The sequence below is a fragment of the Sinohyriopsis cumingii genome, unplaced genomic scaffold, assembly GCF_028554795.1.
Source record: "Sinohyriopsis cumingii isolate HCF-2022 unplaced genomic scaffold, ASM2855479v2 utg000043l, whole genome shotgun sequence".
NCBI classification, from domain to species: domain Eukaryota; kingdom Metazoa; phylum Mollusca; class Bivalvia; order Unionida; family Unionidae; genus Sinohyriopsis; species Sinohyriopsis cumingii.
Window position 1 is genome coordinate 548,709 of NW_028315864.1, and position 18,564 is coordinate 567,272.

Sequence of the window (18,564 nt, forward strand, 5' to 3'; positions counted from 1 at the left end):
AAAAGGTCCATATTTTTTAATACATATATTAACACAGAGCACAAGAATATTATCCACTTGACCAAAGAAGTCAATGGCAGTTCATAGCAGAAGAAGTTTATGCACCCCAACCCCTATTTTATACATGCATTTTTCATGTCTGAAAGTTTTGACACCATGTGATGTTCACAGTGCAAACACAAGCCCTTTTCCAAGATGACAATTCTGAAAACAATGTGTACTAAACAGGCTGATGCAACTGAAAATAGTCATCCAAGCCGTTTTTGAGATATTCTACTTACCCCAAATCCATGTGTTTACTGCTATGTGAGGCTAGCTCTTCTTCCTTGCCGGCTATTGGTATTTCACTATCAACATACTGCAGAGTAACAATGGAAGGTATACATGCCTGACATCAGTTTCAAGAACAACACAAGCCCGAAACACCCAGTTCACAAATATATCCATATCTTCAAATAGTAAACAATAATAGCTGAAAATAGTCGCACCATAGCCTTATGTTAAGAAATTTGCCAGGGTCCAATTTATGAAACTGGACCCTGCCACCTCAGAATTCAGCTGTAAATGGGTTTCACTCAAATTCATACAGATGCTTGAATTCAGTGCAGAACATGATTGCGCAACACTTCAATGATAGATATGAGGAGTCTAAAAAGAACAGAATTTTGGTTTGCAGCATATCTGCAGAAAATGTATCTGCACATAAAGTTGATACTTCAATTGTGGCTCACATTTTTATGAAATATTCTAAACAAATTGAGGGCAAAATTGTAGCAGAAAACAGTGCTGCATATGTGTCAGGGACATTGTTTACCATGTTCCTTATTATAATTTTAGTATCAGACCTAGTTATAACTAATGTTTTGTGTAGTAAACATTTGGAACCTTCTAGATTGAAATTTTCCATTCGGAAAAGATTTTTATAAAATGCAAATTGTGACATAGGAGTAAAAAAAACTTATTTAATGGAAAAATTATTTATTCCCACAGTAACGAATAAAAAATATATTAATATTGAAGAATGTGTTTAGATAGCTTCACTTGCCCGACTTGAAGAAGTAGTTTAAAATTTATGTTAGTCAAGTGACTTTTCTTAAAAACTGCCAGGTCGAGCACATGCTGACAAGGGTTTCTCTTTAATGAAAAGGAAGTTCTGTTAAGCATATTGCTAACTTGGTTAAATCCATGACCATACTAATACTTAAAACCTTCTTTTTTTCAAGCTCCTTCAAGTGATCAAGAACTGAAAAATGTTTACCCAAGAGAAGGCAGACATGTAACTGGTGTTAAAAGTACATGCATTAATATAATAAGTATAAAAAAAAACATCACTAACACGGTCACCTTACATATTTTAATAATATCTGATTAAGCTATAATTTATTTAAAGCAAGTAAAACTTTTAGTACTTTGCCAGGCTAAGCATATGTTCTTTTTTTTTTCAATCACCTCTTGCATGATAACCATGAATTTTGTACCAGTATTAACTATTCCTTTCTAGCATGGAGCAATTATAATACAGGTCTCCAGCATACTATATGTGGTGAAAAAAATGCAACATGAGTTTGCCCTTTTGTAGGGTACAGATTTATGTATTAGATATGTACAGGCTTGCTGTAGGAAAAGAATGTATGTACAGGCTTCATAACACATCCTAACTATTGTATAAATGCCAGTTGCATTGAGGTTTAAAAAAAAATTGCAACATGAATCCAAAAGAAGAGTAAAACTCTTGAAATACTGAGAAGAGTTTTACTCTTTTTTTGGATTCATGTAGATTGAAGTTGTTTAATTGCCTCTTAAACACGCAGGAGGATGCATTGGGGCCAGTTTTACATTCCTGTGAAGAAAAAATGAGACAGTGTATGTTGGTAATATGCTTATCCTCAATTTTTTAAATTTTGTGAGCTTTTAAGTAAGAGGCTTATTCGGAAGATTATGCCCACAGCAGCTTCGAATAGATTTGTAGGAAAATATTTATACTTTGAATAAACCCAACAGTTCTCAAGCAGTTGTGTCTACGTGAATGCAGTATAAAGCTGCCAATGGGTACCAGGGTATCCACACTTTCATAATTACTTGGGTAATAAAATTAGCTATTGGATATCCTTTTGTGTTTAAAGAAAAAACCAACATCTTTCCAAGTTCATATCAAAGATTATATCTGGTGACATCAGAAGCAAGAAAGAAGAAGAAGAATGAGTACAGTTCACGACTCGTGTTGTGTGACTATTGGCTGCTGCATATTTACCCATTTTGGATCTCTGTCTACTGGTCAGATATTTTCAACATGTAGACCATTTGGCTATATATGTCTATTTATAGTAACTGTAATTACACATTTACAAGAAAACTGACAGGTTTTTTCATTTGAAACCATGTGTCACACTCATAGTTCGATAAAAACTTGTGAAGCAGACCAGTATGTATTAAAGACCTAATAATGATTCCTACCTCAAATATTCTCAGCATGTTTTTTTATGTTTTCTAATTTCATTGTGTTTGTGTTTGTAATCATATCATTTTATTTTTTTTATCTTATAGATGTTGTCTAATGTTGTAAAGCACTAAGAGCTTCTCAGTAATAATTAGGCTTATACCTCTTGGGGTGGTGGTGGCATGTATGGACCTACAACAAAGCAATTCAGAAACACATTTAATACAATTTCTCTTTGAGTGGGTACCCAGGTAACCATTCATTAAGATTGTCGGGTACCCCCTTAAATTTTGACAGCTTTAGTGCAGTGTTACAAGGCCTGCATATGCCTAATAATAATCAGGCAGAGGGAAATATTACCTGAATGGGCACATTTTCCTACAACTCCTCCTTCAGGCATACAAAGAGAAAATTGTACCTTTTGCATAGATTGGCATATTAGAGGTTTCGGTTGTTTAACCTAGGTATTTAGAGGCCAGAGTTTAACTGATCTAATATGATAACTTCATTAACAACTGATTAAAGGGCTGTCACCATGTCAGATAGATTGCACTTCTTAGAGGGGTGAATCCTATCTATTTACCAAGGATTATAACACAGCACTTGGTATAGAATTACAGGTTTAATCTACCTCAGGTCTGTTGTGCATAAAACTACTCTAGACAACCCTACACATTTTGCTACAGTTGATGTTATCAAATTTGAGAATGTGTTCTGGAATGTTTACTATCGTTTGAATAAAGGGCTTTCCATAACAGCCAGTAGGTGGTAAATTCCGCCATGTTTTCCCATTTGTTGCCAGGTGTTTCATCACAAAATGGTTTATTTTGCAAGAAAATTGCATCAGGAACATCAGCTGCGCAATCTTTTATGTTTTATTTCAAATTTTGAGGGGATAACATGATCCCAGAAGCCTCTAGCAAGTTCACTCACCTGCAAAGCTCGTTTTTTTATATGAACAGACAGCCATCAGTTCTGAAAATTATGGAAGTCATTGGCAGTCTGTTAGGATTGCATATTTCATCAGAGCTTTAAGGCATTTTATTAAATAGAACAGTTATCAAAAACTTGAAAAACACCTTCTGTAAATCCATTTCTTGTATAGCTTTATGATATAATCGTGTGTTTGAAATAGTACAACTGTTCATTTAAAAGTCAGCATGGCACATATACTCGGGTACACATACCTGTAAGAGTATGCAGGACATAACATATATTGGTACATATGAAAGCAAAGATTGAAATTAAAGGTCTGCAGTTTGTTTAAGGTATAAAGTTTGTTATAATTGCATGCATACATATATATTTGTGGATATAATATTCAGAGAACAGAAATAATAGAAAATGTCTTTTGTTTGTAAATAGCCCCACCCTCCAGTCTTACTAATTTCATATGCTGTACTTCATTTTAAAATATACAGTTCCACATTTTATTGGTGGTATCTTTTGGGTAGACTGTAAGACACATGGCTAGAATTTAATTACATGTGCACTAAAACAAACAGTTGGCAATAGTGCAGGTTGGAATTTTAAATACATGCAGGTATAATTTCTGATTTCCTGAGGAGAATGCCAGGTTTTAGTAACTACAGCTGTATTCCTAGTGTATAATGGTTTTGAATAAAGCTCGTTTTTGGGAGTTTTTTTTCAGGCTACAGAAATATAATTTTTTTAATAAGAGTCTTACCAAATAGCATCTAATGTAGATAGAATGATGTGTATTAATTGTCACAAATTAGGTAATAAACTAACAACTAGTTGATAAAACAAGAAAGGTGTTTTACTCTCTTAGTGGAATCATTCTGAACCAAATGAGATAAACAGTTATGATACCTTTAATGTTAGACAGAGTTAATTCTGTATGCTTTATCCTTTTATCCTTTTTTTTTTAAAAAAAATGTTGTACACGAACTTTATGAAGACTAAGTGATCAATCAGATTCGAGAACCGTTTTTCAACCATATTTTAGGTCTGAGAGGGTTCACATGTATGAATAATTAGTTGTGACACCTGCAGTTAAGGAGTGAGTTGCATTGGTACATTAAAAACGGGCAGGGATTGTGAAGAGATTGATCTTGATTCATCTTTTGGTCAAAGAGGTTTCATACACCCACTTTCACTTGTATTTGTACAATGGTATACTCTCCTGGCATTTTTAGGTGTAGCTAAAAACTTAGTCATTTGAGTGAGATATCGTCACCTTGTAGTTCTACATATACATTTGTTGCTGTGTAATTTGTACCATGTATGCTCACTTTGAAGTCAAATCAAGTTAATCTGCAAACACCAAAGATCCTGATCTGCAATAACTTAATACACTTAGAGATCGGGGTCTATGCTTTTCATTCTGCTCCTAACAAACTGCACAGACCCAGATCAGCTGGCAATTATATGCCAGCAGATCTGAGTCTGTGCAGTTGGACTTGTAAGTAAGTATCGACCATAGTTTAATAACCACCCCTTGTCATCATTTGTTCTTGTTAATGGTATGTGTCCAGTTTACTGTTTCATCGGTAGGTGTGTTGCAGTCTTGTCATATAGTTACATGTCTCCCATATATCACAGTGCATGTTTCTTATGGAAAATGGATTTTTCAGGCAGGTGTTACTCCAGTTTTCTCAGAGGCCTTAGTTATTTTGTCATCATCAGCCATTCGGCTTGAAAAATAATTTATGACAAATACAAAATGAAAGTAACAAGACTATCCATGCTGCTGAATTCTTAAGTTCACATCAGTTACATGAAAGGTTGAAACAACAAATGTTATACTTTTATTTTTTATCATATTGTTTTTCTTTGTTAAAAAATACTTTTGTATCTTGTTTGCAAAAGTTTTGCTCATGTGGAAAAGTTGTATCAAGTAGATTACAAGAATGGGCTTTAATACTTGTCAGTACTTACAAGTAGAATGCCAACAGAGCTGTAAATAAGTAAGGTTAGTTGTGAAGCTTTGCAATCAGATTGACTCCAAACAACATCATATTTTTAACATTTCAAACCAAGCATATTTCCAGTTAAACATTGAGCCTGCTTGTTGTCCATTACATTTTGATGGAAAAGTTCATTTTCAATAGTACTGTACATTACATTTCAGTAGTACTGTATATAGAAAGTAAAAACTGTATCATCTGCATCCAGTATTTACAATGTCTGGCTGTGTTGTTTGTCAAAATATTTGAACAGCAATGAAAAGGGCATGAAGTGTAAATTGTGTTTATATGTGTTCAACTGGCTGTAATGCCTCAAGTTACTGTTTGTAACTAGTGATGATATCTGCTTAAATAGACTCTCACTTCTGCAAATATGGCAGAAATGTTACTGAAGATAGCCCCTTTTGATCTAAAATGCAAGCAAGATGACAGTGTTCTGAGTCCCTTTGGCAACAGTATGGCTAGGACCTACAAATTGATGAATGAAATATGTTTTGTGCATTTTTGTTCCTTGATGTGTTTCAGTTTTAAAATGGGTAGGTGGTGTACAAACAAACATGAGAATAAGCAAATGCTATAAAAGTTTTTATTCACAATCCTTTGCATTTTCAGATTTAAAGAAACACAAACTTGGTTGATAAATAAACAGGTTAAAATTCAAGAAATCATTTTTGAATAAATGAGATGATAAAATTATGATCAGAATTTTTTTTAGTCAGAGTAAAAGGCATTCTGTATGTATTTTAAGCCAGGCTGTTTTTGCTGTGTTCTGGCATAATTTGGTTACATTTTCTTTATCATCAGATTTGTTTAAAATTTTTAGATGGTTTACTTCGTGCTTAAATGAGAGAACACAACATGTTTACATAAATAATGTTCTGTCTGAACCTGAAACAATTAGATATGGAGTACCACAAGGCTCAATTCTAGGTCCACTACTATTCATTTTATTTATTAATGACCTACCACTTTTACTAAGAGACTCAATAACATCTACAGATCTCCATGCAGATGACACAACATTGTCAGACATCCAAAACACAAAGCATGAGCTCAAAATTTCTTTACAGAATGCCCTAAACAAACTGGAAAACTGGTGCACATGTAATGGCATGGTGGTAAATACTGGTAAAACTAAAATATTACTTATCTCAACACGGCAAAGAAGGACAAATCTTGATAGTGATGAACTATGTCTGACATGGAAGGATACAAATCTGCAAATAGTCTGTCATGATAGGCTACTTGGTGTTCTGGTAGATAATAACCTATCATGGACTGAACATATCAAACATACCAGTAAAAAAGTCAATTCAAGTTTATGGCTTCTCAGTAGGATAAGACATTTTCTCCCTGAAAGGCACAGGAAACTATTTTATAACAGTTACATACAACCCTATTTGGACTACTGTAGTACAGTATGGGGTAATTCAAATGATAAAAACATAGCAAAGCTGGCACATCTTCAAAAAAGAGCATTTGGGCTAATATCAATCCAGAAAGAAAGCAAGGAAAGTTTAGCTGGTAGGTTAAAAATATTACCTATTAAAGACCGAATCTGTTTGAGAAAAGCCAAATTAATGTACAGGATATCTCAGAATAGTGCTCCTGAATATTTACAATCACTATTCCAGTATAGGCTACCTGGTAATACTCCCCACCTGCGATCCATGTCAACCAAACAGTATAAAATTCCCAAACCAAATAAGGAGTTATTTAAAAAAAGTTTCCAATACTCTGGAACTCTGCTCTGGAATAGTATTCCAGCTGAGATTAGAAATGCCCACTCTGTTTCCTTCTTCCAAACCCAATTTATCCAGTGGCTTCAGAGATGCAGCTTAAATAAATGAATTCCTTTGTATGAGGGCCTCAGGGTAGATTAGTTTTTAGCTAATTGTGTTACCCTCTTTAAATAAGGTCATTATTATTATTATTATTATTATTATTATTATTATAGGCTGTCAGTGCTAATGTGGACACGGGGACAGCTAGAAGTACATTTGAGCCAGGCGTGGCATTTATCTGTAACAAGCCGGCTATGCACAGAACTGTTAATGGCTGGGAGATAGACCAGGACACAGACTGCTTAACAGAGCCTAAGGATATCCTGGATTATTGCAAAAAGGTATGCCGATGCGGTTTTTATGCATCAAGCTTCACCAAAATGTTAGTAATTGACTTTCTTTTGAATTTCAAATAATTTTTCGTACACAAAAAAAATAATTATTAATTTCTGTGTACAAAAAAATTATATGTAAAATAAATAATTATAATTTTGTGGTACTGACTCTACAAAAAATAAAGGGATCATACCCTAACAAGTTATATGGTACACATTACAAAACAACACAATGGTACAAACATAAAATTACATACTTCCTGTCTCATTCTGCTCCCAACTCGTGAACCCAATTACTATTTTAAAAAATGTACTCAGAAAGATTTTTGTTTTGGTTTTAGAAAGAGAGAGAGAGGATAATGTCTCAGTGTGCAAGCTTGTCTTCATTTAGAGCATACTTATCGCTGTTGTGTTGTGTAATGTTGGCAAAATGATTTAGATGGCCTAAACATTTATGGGTGTTTATTGGTAAATTGTACCAAGTAGGTCTCCACCTTTATTTCTGTCTTCTGTTAGAAAAAATAGAAGCAGAGACCTACTTGTATATATATATATATGACACAGAAGCTTACTGACTTGAAGAGCAGACTTTGCAGGCCTAAATGATGTTTGCTCAAATAACTGGGTTTTAAGTCTTCAGACTGAAGTGTACCTGCCCCCCCCCCCCCCCCGACCCGCAAACAGCAAAGCTTTCATCAGGAAGTAATTACAGCTCTTCCACATTGTAACCCACATCATTTTAATGCAGTTCAACTTATAATGTGATACCTCAAAGGACTGCATTACCAAAATCATACCAGTATGACAGTATCGGTTGAAAGAAGACAACGTGAAGCTCACTGTAATATCTTAACTTTGCTTTTCAAAACATCATTAGTTAACAAATACTGCTAATTCCCACTATTCCATGGTCCAGTACATAGCACTGTTGTCAATGTAATGTGGTATCATATACATTAGAACTTTGATTTTCCATCACCCAATTAATTGTCAGTCTCCATTAACCATCAGTGTATTCATTTATGTCAAAATATTAGAAACAGGTACATCTACAGTAGATATTATGATTTTTGTGATGACCTGGTCAATTGTATGCTACTTTTAATGTACATATTATATTATCCATCTCTTCTCATATCCGTCATGGTCTCAGTCCCACACCCTGACGGATAATCAAGTTCTACTGTATCACACTTTTCTCACAATAACACATGGTCAGCAGTAAAGGACCCCAACAGCATCATTTTACCAATGGAGAGAGAGAGCTGTAATATAAGGTACTTAAATAATCATTTCAGTTATTAAAGTTATTAATATGTTGGAATTTAGGTCCAGGGACATGTAAACTTGAAAATGTCCCACTTCAGGATTAAATTTTACCATTGATTGATTGTTTGAAAGTATGCTGGCAACCTTGTATTCAAATTTTACAAGAAACAAGAGATTCTGTCATGCAGATAATCATCTCAGTTTGTTATGTCTTAACTCTACTTCAGACTGGTTTGGATTTAAGTCAAGAATGACAGACATTGACTGGAGATTGAGATGATAAATAACTTCCAATTGTAATTTGACAGGTATCATGTATGGAGATCAGCTCATGTCTGCCCATGTCCTTATCTATGGCACAAATGAATGCATTGCCTTGTTACCATATATACATGCTTGATAGATGAGACCAGCTGCAAACTGTACAGGCCCAGATCAGCCATTGCATAATGTGCCAGCAGATTTGTGTCAGTGCAGTTTGTTATGAGTAGTATGTAGAACAAACAGCATAGACCCTGATCAGCAGGTGCATTATGCTACCGTAGATCAGGATCTTTATTGTTGCAGTGGGATTTAGCTTATTAGTGAGCATATATTTTCTAGCCTGCATGTTTTGTCTTGTTTGTTGAGCAAGTATTAAATCAAGTATCTGTGGTTTGCCTGTTAGTTCTAAAAATACATGACCCAGACAAGGTTACTGGTACATTACAAACTTAAATTACTGTACATAGGACACAGTTCTTGGCTGCTGATATTAAAATGTATATATTAATGTTATAAAGCTTTCTTGATGGCATTTGGGTGATTATTACCTTGCCAGTGTAAGTCCTGTTCTGTCAGAAAGTTGTTGATACCTTGCTACCCTCTTTTAACAATGTTGTAAGCAGTGTGGATGCTTGACTAAAACTTTTCTCCACAAACCAGAATAAGATGAAGTGGTGGGAACATTGGAAGCAGCTAGTTTCAAGGTCAACATTTAGTCTCACAAATGGAATCACTTAAATCATCCAGTTTACTGATATCTAAGCATTACAATAAAAAATTAAATGAAATACATGTTGAGGATTGTGAAAATATTAAGTTTCATTCTGCAAAATTGTTTTTGGAAGTGAATGTAACTTCCAAAAATTGGTTCCTAGAAAGGAAAACAACAGGTACTGCAGTACAAGCCCATTTTTGTAGTGTCTTTACTGTTGGATATAAACCTACCCACTTTTACTGTGAAACAGTCTATAAACTCCTCTGCAGAATAACAATTTGCTTGTGATTTGCTGATAAGGAATGTAAGATGACTTTTTCCTTCAGGTTTCATATGTGAAATTTTGGCATGGATGACATAGACCAGATTGTAACATAAATATCCATTAAATTGACATGAAAAGTTGATTGAAATGCATGTTAATACTTTGTTTAAACTGGTGTTCACTGGTATTTGAAAAGAAAAAATGCAAAGTATTTGAAATTATATTCGGAATAACAAGAGCATTCAGTGGCCATAGGCTGTTCAAGTCATGGTCTTGAAAATAAAATTTTGTACTTGGGCAAAATGACATGCAATGTAGTGCTTCTTTTTGCTTGAACTGCCATCTAGCATGGATCACATTTAAGTGACAGGTCCTGTACTGAGGGAAGTTCCTATAAAGCCATGACATAATAGTTCATAAAACACCGTATTAGAGTATTTAATAATATGACAGGACATACATAATTGGTTCTAATTAGCCAGTTAATAAAATTTAGCAAAACAAAATAAGAACTAATAACAAGTTAAAGCTAATTCACTTTGATCAGATTTAACATTGATTGCGGTATACTGAATGGCTTTATAATGAGATTGTCGTGATGGATTCCATGACCTGACCTATGGTATAATGGATTCCATGCCTTGACCTGCATTATAATGGGGGCAGCAGTAGACTGGTTGGGGGGAAGGGAGCTTGATAATGAGATTGATGTATTGATATCTATGACCTGACCCAGATGATAAAGGCAGTGGTATAAAGAGAGAATTTATAGTGAGATAGCTTTATGAGTTCATGACCTTGCCTGGATTTTAATGGGGGCAGCAGTTTAATGAGGGGTTTTATACTGAAATTGCTATTATGAGGTCCATGACCTGAGCCATGTAATGATAGGGGCAGCAGTATAATCAAGGACTTGGTTAGGTTGTAAAATGGGATCCATGAACTGAGCCATGTAATATTAGGCGCAGCAGTATAATGAGGGGTTTTATTAGCCTGCAAAAATAGGATCTGTGACTAGAGCCATGTTATAAATAGGGCAGCAGTATAGTCAAGGACATGAATATTCTGCAGAAATGGGATATATTACCTGAGCCATGTTATAATGGGGGCGGCAGTATAGATGGGATTTCTTATGCTGCAAAAATGGATCTGCGACCTGAGCCATGTTATAATTGGGGCCTTAGTAAAATGAAGTCCTTTATTGTAAATGTTTACTGTACTTCATTTCCAGTACTCAGTCATATGATGTATAGGTGGACTAAGTGTACGGGGTGCCAATGCGATGTCCACTATGGCTAACAGGAGCCATCTTGAAAATCTTGTTATTGCTTCTCCTAATAAACAGTCCTGTTGACCTTGGCTTTTCACCTGAGGACTTATCATGATGTCTAGTTTATCCAGAATGAAAACTGATGCTTGCAAATCCAGTATGGCTGCCACAGTGGTCAGGTTGAAAATCTTTCTAGTGCCACTCATGAATGGAAGGTCATATCAAAAGAAGGTTTTCACTCAAAGACTTTTTATGCTGTCTAGTTAGTCACAAACGAAAATGGTGCTGATCTGAAATCCAATATGGCAGTACTGCAGCCATTTTGGAAATTTTGTTATTGCTTCTCCTCCAGAATGGAAAGTCATTTTGACTTAAGGTTTTCACCAGAAGACTTTTCTGATGTTTGGTTGGTCATAAATGAAAATGTTGCTGATGGGATGTCTAGCCACAACAACAGCCATCTTGAAAATCTTGTGAGCACTGTTCCTGGATGAAGGTCATATTAGCATGAGGTTTTAACAGTAATTTTTATGTCTTCTTCATTCTTAATGGTTTTATTATGACTTTCAGTATGACCCTGGCAAAGCCTATTGTTAAAAAGCTTGTTATCACTACTTCTAGACGGCTGATCAAATTGATACTGTAATTTCACCAAAGGACATCTAATGTCTAGTTGGCCTTAAATGGAAATGGTGCCATATTCATTATGACCATCATGGCAGCCATCTTGAAAATCTTGTTATCAGTGGTCACAGAAAGCTATATCAATATCGGGTTCTTACTAAAAGACTTCATTTGATCTCTTATTGGTTCCTAATAGAGTCTTGTTGGTTCTTAATGAAAATTGTGCAAATCTCACACCCAGTATATACAACACAGGAGCTAATTTAAAAATGTTGTTATTGCCAAAGAATATCTTGATCAGAAATGGTTTCATCACTTAGCAGTTAAAAAGAAGATATGATTTTATCTTGAATTACTGGAAATTATTTTCAGCCAGTAGATCAACAGCCCCTTCAAAGGGCTGTTGTTGAGTTCATTTTACCTGAAAGGTCATATATTTGTATTTTACAGATATATCCAAACCATGACATCACCAACATAGTGGAGACAGATCATAAAGTAACCATCAGTGATTGGCCGAGCATGTTCAGTACAAAATCCTCACACAAAGTGTACTCTTACAGATGTATAGGTGAGTGTTACAATGTTAATCCTCACTCCCCATTGAAATGTTTCACACTTTGTATTAAACTGTGTTAATCTAAACTCCCCGTTTAAATGTTTCACTCCTTGTATTATACTGTGACTTTTGTGAATCACGCATAAGTGTATTTTGCACTTGAAATTTCTTGAATAAATGAATTATTATAACGTTAATCTGTACTGCCATCTATTTCATGAAATCTGACCATGAAAACGCTGAGCTTGTTCGAGCTGTAGTTTTCAGTCAGCCCATATAATATGAAATAACAAACATAAGATTTATCCACTAAAAAAGGACGTAACAGATGTAAGGTTCAGTCAGTGATAAAGGATACGAGTATTTAGATTACACAGTTCTGATTGGAAACAGAATCTGAAACAGAAGCATTTGCTTGGAAAATAATTACTAAATTACCCTGTAGTAGATCTGTCTCATGATTGTACCATATCAGTGGAACATTCGGGTATCAAGAGTTGCCTCTTATTACAAATAGTTTTGTGTGTTGATTGGAAATACGGCCTGCATCCATCATTGGAGAAAAAGAACACATGACTGGTTGGGAATTTTGTTTTCAGGGTCATTTGGTAAAATTTAAAATTCTGGTTCTTAAATATTTTTGGGGTGTTCCTCAGATCTTTGAAGTGCTTGAGCAAGAATTTGACCAAATTTATTCCAGTCTAGTTACAGTAGATCGTGCTTACAGGCTGTATTCTATAACTCCAGTCTAGCTACAAGTTGATCATACATACTGCCTCAATGCTAGACCTCCAGTCTAGCTTCAAATTTATCACGCTTACAGGCTGTATTCTAGAGCTCCAGTCTAGCTAAGAGTTAATTGACCTTACATACTATATTCTAAAGCTCCATTCTAGTTACAAATTAATCATGCAGACTGGCAGTATTCTAGAATTCCAGTCTAGTTCCAAGTTGATTATGCTTACAGACTCCATTCTAGAACTCCAGTCAAGCTACAAATTAATTGTGCTTACATGCTGTACTGTAGGATTCCAGTCTAGTTACAAGCTGCTCATGCATACAGACTGTATTCTAGAACTCCAGTCTAGCTACAAATTAATCACACTCACAGGCTGTACTGTAGGATTCCAGTTAAGTTACAAGTTAGTCCTGCATACAGGCTGTATTCTAGAACTCCAGTCTAGCTTAAGTTAATCATGCGAGCTCAGGTCTAGTTAAAAGTTAATGATGTTTACAGACTATTCTAGAACTGAAAATTTTATGAGGAATTTCCCCCTTCATTTGAAACAAAGCTGTTAATTTTCAAAATACAAGATGTATTTAAGAAAGTAATAAAGGTAATACTTGATGCATAATTTTGTCATATCTGGTTGATTTGTTTTGTGCTTAACTTCAGAAAATGGCTAATTTTAGAATTAAATTTTCTGAAATATCCTGCCTTTGGGATCAATCCTTAACAAAAGCTCGGAATAAATATTAAAGGGCATATCCATCAAATGGTCTTTTTGTTTAAATACAATAAGTTTCACACATTTACCCGTAACCCTTATTTTTGTTCTATTTTGTATTTTTTTCATATAAAAGAATAATTTAACTTTCACGAATTGTTCTCATAGATGGTCCATTTGAGAGTGAGGCACTTCTGGTACCACAGCACTGTAGTTTTGACCACCAGCATGACAAGATCTGTATGTTCCCAAGCTACTGGAATGAGACAGCCCAACAAGAATGTGCTAAGAAGGATATGGAACTTGAAAGTTTTGGGATGTTGGTTGATTGTGATATAGACAAGTTCCATGGTGTGGAGTTCGTTTGCTGTCCACACAAGACAACCCAGCCACAGGCACAAATACAAGGTGAGATTGTCTCCCTTTTGCTTTTAATATGCCTTAGTGAGAAACAAGCAATATTAAATTTTGTTATAATGTGTACTTTGGGCTCTATATAAAGACAGATATGTTTAGTTTTATTTTTCACTTGAGCCTGTATTGTCGTCATACATTTGATTGGCCAATTCAAGTTCAGTGTGACCCCGCTGAAACATGATGGCTCATATTCATAAAGCGAGACTATGCTATGTTCTAAGCTGTGCTATAACCAGCAAAGTCAAGCTGAAGAAAATGATGCATGCACAAAACGACTGGCAGGAGATGGAGGTAATAATAGCGGACACAACACAAAAATACATGCTTCATTGGCACATCTTAAATAAATGCATATTAAATATCAACTTCTTCCATGTTGAATAGGTACTTAAAACAGTTGTTACTTGTTTAATATTTTTATGTATACAAAATCTGTAACAAAACCGTTAATAGTTCTGTATGTGTGCTCATTAGTCAAATCTGTTTTTATCCGTAAGAGTAATTCTATCAAAAATGTGTATAAAGAAGCATAATTTCTTTAATAATAACAAAAAACATTTGCAAGGCCCATTTGAATCCACTTAATGTCTTGTAATACATTCCAAAACATTAACGAAATGGGTGTGTACTTTTTCTTTGCAACATTCATATTTGCTAGATGTGTCCAAAGGGTCTGATATCTAACCAACAATAAAATGCATAATTCAGAAATGTTGTTTCATAAGAGAAATATGAATTTAGGTTTGAATAGTACCTGTACATCAGCTGAAACAATTAAAAGGTATTGATGTGGTAATGCTCTTGTGGAAAGAATTCAACAGTTGTGTCTACTGCCCGAGACCATTTTGGGAGTAAACTATTCAGTTGTATTCATTCAGAGCGAGTTATGTGAACTAATCTTGAGTCACACTCTAAAGGGCAGTTTCATTGACACCTTTGTTTTATAACTATGATTTTGCTTCACTGCAGAGCAACATGGAGCTGAATGTTTGATTATATTAACCAGTCTCTCTGCCCCTGTAATTTATATTGTTTTCTTCCAAGCATTAATAATTAACCTTTTTACCAAAAAAAAAAAATTTTTGGGACCCATGTCACAATCAGTATGAAGTGAAAGGTCCAGAAATGTACAAAATACTGACATTTTTATTCTTCACCACAGAAGGTATATATCAGAGATAAATTGAGAGGGACTTGAAACATAATGGGTACACAAAGGTTGTACATACTGCTGTTCTTCTGTCACTGGTTCAAATGCCACAAGATTGCATGCTACTTCTCTGCTGTTTTTGGTCCAAATGCCACAAGATTGCATGCTACTTCTCTGCTGTTTTTGGTCCAAATGCCACAAGATTGCACGCTACTACTCTGCTGTTTTTGGTTCAAATCCCACAAGATTGCATGTTACTTCTGTGCTGTTTTTTTGGCCAAATTCCACAAGATTGCACGCTACTTCTCTGCTGTTTTTGGTCCAAATGCCACAAGATTGCACGCTACTACTCTGCTGTTTTTGGTCCAAATCCCACAAGATTGCATGTTACTTCTGTGCTGTTTTTTGGCCAAATGCCACAAGATTGCACGCTACTTCTCTGCTGTTTTTGGGCCAAATGCCACAAGATTGCATGCTACTTCTCTGCTGTTTTGGGCCAAATGCAACAAGATTGCATGCTACTTCTGTGCTGTTTTTGGGCCAAATGCCACAAGATTGCATGCTACTTCTGTGCTGTTTTGGGGCCAAATGCCAAAAGATTGCATGCTACTTCTCTGCTGTTTTTGGGCCAAATGCCACAAGATTGCATGCTACTTCTCTGCTGTTTTTGGGCCAAATGCCACAAGATTGCATGCTACTTCTCTGCTGTTTTTGGGCCAAATGCCACAAGATTGCATGCTACTTCTGTGCTGTTTTTGGGCCCCATGCAACAAGATTGCATGCTACTTCTCTGCTGTTTTTGGGCCAAATGCCACAAGATTGCATGCTACTTCTCTGCTGTTTTTGGGCCAAATGCCACAAGATTGCATGCTACTTCTCTGCTGTTTTTAGGCCAAATGCCACAAGGTTGTAAAAGATAGACATGCATGTAATGTAGAAAACAGGAAAGACGGTTCTAATTCAGAAAATCTTGTTCCATTGATTTCTCTTTCCTTTCCGAATACCTTTAATTTTTTTACAAATCCAGAGTGCTAGTCACACAGTGGTATGAAGTTTGTTTTTAGTGTTTTGTATGATCAGTTCATCAGTGCTTGATTCTGTCAAAACATGTGCTGTTCTTGGCCACTTTGGATTGGGACTTGTCATGACTTGCTATATCCCAACAGTTGTTGTGTTGCAGCTTATATAAATTGTAACTTCTGATGTTTTTTATAATAATAGAATGGCAATTCATTTTATTACATTTTAAGTACTTGTAAGGTGAGCGTCTTTTGTTTTCCTTGTAAGGTCAGTGTCTTTTGTTTTACTAGTGTAGTTTGCTTTGAGATAAACAACTTTCCATTGAACTGAAGGAGGGGACATCCACTAAATATATTTGCAATAGATACCAACTGGTATGTCGGGGCCCCAAGTAGCCGAGTGGTCTAAAGCGCTCTCCGTTACGGCTCACTGCCATCTCACCTCTGTCTGCGTGGGTTCGAGTCTAGGATTCGGCTGACATGGGTATGTGAGAAAGCTTGCCAGTAGCTTCTCGTTGGTTGGTGGTTTTTCCCGGGTTCTTCCTCCACCATTAATATTGGCCGCCATGCATAGCCTATCGTGTGCTGAAATATGGCGTTAAACCCCACAACAGCAACAGCAACCAACTGGTATGTCAGCTGTTTTTTATTGTTAATTGACTAGGAAGAATACACAACTTACAGCGTACTAAATATAAATATCATCAAAATGGCCATCCCCTCGGCAAAGGTTATATTTATCCAAGGTCAAGTACAGACTGATGTTTTGGAGAGTACCATGTTCATCTCAAGTGAATTGTAGCATGATAACTGGATCATTTTATGACAGAAGAAATATTAAAATTTCAGCAACAGACTTTGTCAAAGAATTACTGATGCTGCTGGATGCAGAAGAAATTTTACTTGAGATCATCACATCAAGGCCATGCATACTTGACTTTAAGTACTTTCTGCCACATAATTTTTATCCTGTCTGCACTTTATTCTGCCCGTAATGTCATGAAACTAGGGAGACACAGGTTCTAGAATCATAGCATTACAATGAAATCTGGCCTTTTACCACAATTATTTATTTATTTTTCATGTGTAAGCTTTAAGCAGTGATAAATCACTCTCATTTTTTTGTCACACATTACCCCACTTTAGTAAATTCTGTAAAGTTTCATCTTAGGTTGACCAGGCTACCCATTTGTAATATTTTGTAATATTAAAATAATTGATGTTATGTAATTCAATGGCACATAAACCATGCAGACAAAGCACTATTTGTTTGGAATATCTTCTTCATTTTGGTCAGCCTAGGATGGGATGGGGATTGTGGTCTAAGGCCCACTGTTGCAAATGTCCCCCAAGGAATGTTAAGAATCAGACCTCTATATACAGATTCAAATGTTATAGATTAATTGGCCATATTTAAGTGGTATACATGTCATCATTTTTTAAACTTTACTGCCATAGTTAGTTTTACAGCTCTTAAATATTTCTCAATAAAACAAAACAATAATTACTTTTTTTAAATATTTTACAGTATTAGAATTACATATCAAGTAACAATTTTTTTTTCAAAAAAATCACAATGTAGAACATTCTACATAGTTCTGGATCCAAGTTAGTATTTGGTTGTATTGAATTTGGTTGTATTGAATTTCATCTACTCTCAGACTAAAATCACATCTTATGGGGGGGGGGCCAGAATTGTTTGGATTAGAGCTCTAAATCTATAGATAAGCATCATACCTGCCTATTTTATGCAGATTAATTTCATATTTAGCCATTAGATCAAAGTTTAACCTTCCTTATGCACAGTCCATGTATTATTATTTGATCAGTATACTTTGAGTTCAAGTTCTGGATATTTCTTGCGCATTTGAAAGTATAGTACTTGATCACTGTGAGATTCACTCAGACAGCAATATAACTGAATGCATCCTGAATTACTCTTTGTTTTTGATGTATGATTGACCTTTTCACGTTATTGACATGGTCTGGTATGATGTGTTGGAGTTTTGCATTAAAATATTCTGTTGAATTTTTAAAATGCAGTTAATTCCAAACCTGGGAGTAAAATGTCCCATTTA

General features: G+C 35.3%; 1 protein-coding gene across 1 annotated transcript in view; it reads left to right on the forward strand.

The window, feature by feature from the left end:
* Positions 1-18,564, forward strand: part of LOC149774986 (amyloid-beta precursor-like protein) — a 78,267-nt gene that overhangs the window by 20,365 nt on the left and 39,338 nt on the right. Inside the window, exons 2-4 of the mRNA XM_089944559.1 lie at positions 7,325-7,492; positions 12,344-12,464; positions 14,069-14,308. Coding sequence (XP_089800685.1) covers positions 7,325-7,492; positions 12,344-12,464; positions 14,069-14,308 — 529 coding nt within the window. The remainder of the gene's footprint in view (positions 1-7,324; positions 7,493-12,343; positions 12,465-14,068; positions 14,309-18,564) is intronic.